The sequence below is a fragment of the Propithecus coquereli genome, unplaced genomic scaffold, assembly GCF_000956105.1.
Source record: "Propithecus coquereli isolate 6110/MARCELLA unplaced genomic scaffold, Pcoq_1.0 Scaffold596, whole genome shotgun sequence".
NCBI lineage: Eukaryota > Metazoa > Chordata > Mammalia > Primates > Indriidae > Propithecus > Propithecus coquereli.
In genome coordinates, this window is record NW_012151907.1 from 370,236 (window position 1) to 372,573 (window position 2,338).

At 60.6% G+C, this 2,338-nt stretch overlaps 1 protein-coding gene across 1 annotated transcript in view; it reads left to right on the forward strand.

Annotated features, from left to right (window-relative positions):
• The window catches only part of LOC105822100 (urocanate hydratase-like), a gene marked incomplete at its 3' end in the record, with an annotated part of 40,795 nt that extends 38,462 nt beyond the window's left edge, over nucleotides 1–2,333 (forward strand). The window contains exons 15-17 of the mRNA XM_012659038.1: nucleotides 302–611; nucleotides 1,717–1,816; nucleotides 2,244–2,333. Of these exons, the coding sequence (XP_012514492.1) occupies nucleotides 302–611; nucleotides 1,717–1,816; nucleotides 2,244–2,333 (500 nt within the window). The remainder of the gene's footprint in view (nucleotides 1–301; nucleotides 612–1,716; nucleotides 1,817–2,243) is intronic.
• Nucleotides 2,334–2,338: the final 5 nt, after the last annotated feature.

The window sequence follows — 2,338 nt, forward strand, 5'->3', positions numbered from 1 at the left end:
TCTCTACTAAAAATAGAAAGAAATTAGCCAGACAACTAAAAATATACAGAAAAAATTAGCCGGGCATGGTGGCGCATGCCTGTAGTCCCAGCTACTCTGGGAGGCCGAGGCAGGAGGATCGCTCGAGGTCAGGAGTTCGAGACCGGCCTGAGCAAGAGCGAGACCCCGTCTGTACTAAAAACAGAAAGAAAGATTTCCCCAACTCTGATGGACCTGGAGAAAGTCATTCATCGGCAGTTAGTGCCTCCACCCGCCTTTTTCAGGACGAGAGTGATGCTCTCCGGCTCTCTGCATCTCTGAGCTGACCCTGGTCCCACGTCTCTTAAATTCTTTTGCGCCTCCTGCATCTGGGTGCTTCATCAGGATGACTACAGGGAAGGAGGATGGGGCCAAGGGGCGTGTGTCCCCAGCTCCCTGCTCGCCCTGTTGTTGCCCCATTCTCCAGGCCTGAGCCTGTCGCGGCCCCGCGCCCGGCCCCCCGCCCCCGGCGCAGGGAGTGACGGGCGGGCGGTGGCTTCTGTCTCCCCAGACATGGCCGTGCAGAACTTTGTGGGCGACGCCTTTCGCGGAGCCACCTGGGTGGCGCTTCACAACGGAGGGGGCGTGGGCTGGTAAGAAGGTTTCGGAGAACAGAACGGGGGGTGGGCTGACGCGGGAGTCTCGGGCATTCCCGGGGTGGCTGAAGTCCTGGACGCCACCTCCCCGGGCCACCTCCTCTGCCACAGGCTCTGCGGAGGGTGCGTTCCTCGGGTGAGCCGGGACTCATCGGAGGGACAGAACCTCAGGGGAGGCCGGGCGTAGTGGCTCACGCCTGTCTTCCCAGCATTCTGGGAGGCCGAGGTGGGAGGATCGCTCGAGGTCAGGAGTTCGAGACCAGCCTGGGCAACATAGTGAGACCCCGTCTCTACTAAAAATAGAAAGAAATTAGCTGGACAGCTAAAAATATATAGAAAAAATTAGCCGGGCATGGTGGTGCACACCTGTAGTCCCAGCTACTCGGGAGGCCGAGGCGGGAGGATCGCTCGAGGTCAGGAGTTCAAGACCAGCCGGGGCAACATAGCGAGACCCTGTCTCTACTAAAAATAGAAAGAAATTAGCTAGACAGCTAAAAATACATAGAAAAAATTAACCGGGCACGGTGGTGCATGCCTGTAGTTCCAGCTACTCAGGAGGCCGAGGCGGGAGGATCGCTCGAGGTCAGGAGTTCGAGACCAGCCTGGGCAACATAGTGAGACCCCGTCTCTACTAAAAATAGAAAGAAATTAGCTGGGCAACTAAAGATATATAGAAAAAATTAGCCGGGCGTGGTGGTGCATGCCTGTAGTCTCAGCACTCTGGGAGGCCGAGGCAGGACGATCGCTTGAGCCCAGGAGTTGGAGGTTGCTGTGAGCGAGGCTGACGCCACGACACTCTAGCCCGGGCGACAGAGCCAGACTCTGTCTCAAAAAAAAAAAACGAAATGAAAACAAGAACACGTTGCAACCCGTTAGAGGCTGTCAAAACGCTACACAGAGAAACGCGATAATTAGAAAACAAGAAAGATTGAAAATAGAGGAGCCGGCAGGGGGCTACTCTACGCCCCGTTCCGGCCCTGCGTCCCCCTGCGGGCTGCAGAGACAGACAGAGCACAGCCCCCCGCAACCCGCAGTTCGGAAACCCTGCTCCGTGCGGGGTCAGGCCCGGGGAGAGACCCCGAAACCCCTCTGCCTCTTGCAGGGGTGAGGCGATTAACGGGGGATTCGGCCTCGTGCTGGACGGGACCCCGGAGGCCGAGCAGAAAGCCAGGATGATGCTCGGCTGGGACGTCTGCAACGGCGTGAGTCCCCCCTACGCCCCTCCACCTCCTTCCGTCCCCCCCCCGGGGGGCAGTCCCAGCCCTGCGTCTTGGCGGAGCCCCCGTGCTGGCGGTGGGCAGCTTCTGCCTCAACTTCCCCGCTCCCCCGTCCTCGAAGGCGGGGCAGAGGGTGCAGCTGGGAGGGTCTTCGGTCGTGCCGCCACGACCCACCCTTACTGTGACGCAGCATCCTCTGGGTGTGGGGGACGTCCCCAAGACCATATTACAGGCAGCCGGGAAGAGGGGGAGGCAGGGCTCAGACCCTCGAAGGAGGACAAGAGGGGAGGCCCGGGCTAGGAGGCCAGGCCGGGGCAGACGCACAGCATCCAAGGTCCCTGACGTGGATGGGGTCAGGTCACATGGGGACCCCGGTGACAGGCACGCTGCCTGCCGCATCCTCCCTCCCCAGGTGGCCCGGCGCTGCTGGGCTGGGAACCCGAAGGCCTACGAGATCATCCGCCAGACCATGCGGGAGAACAGCGGCCTGGTGGTGACGCTCCCCCA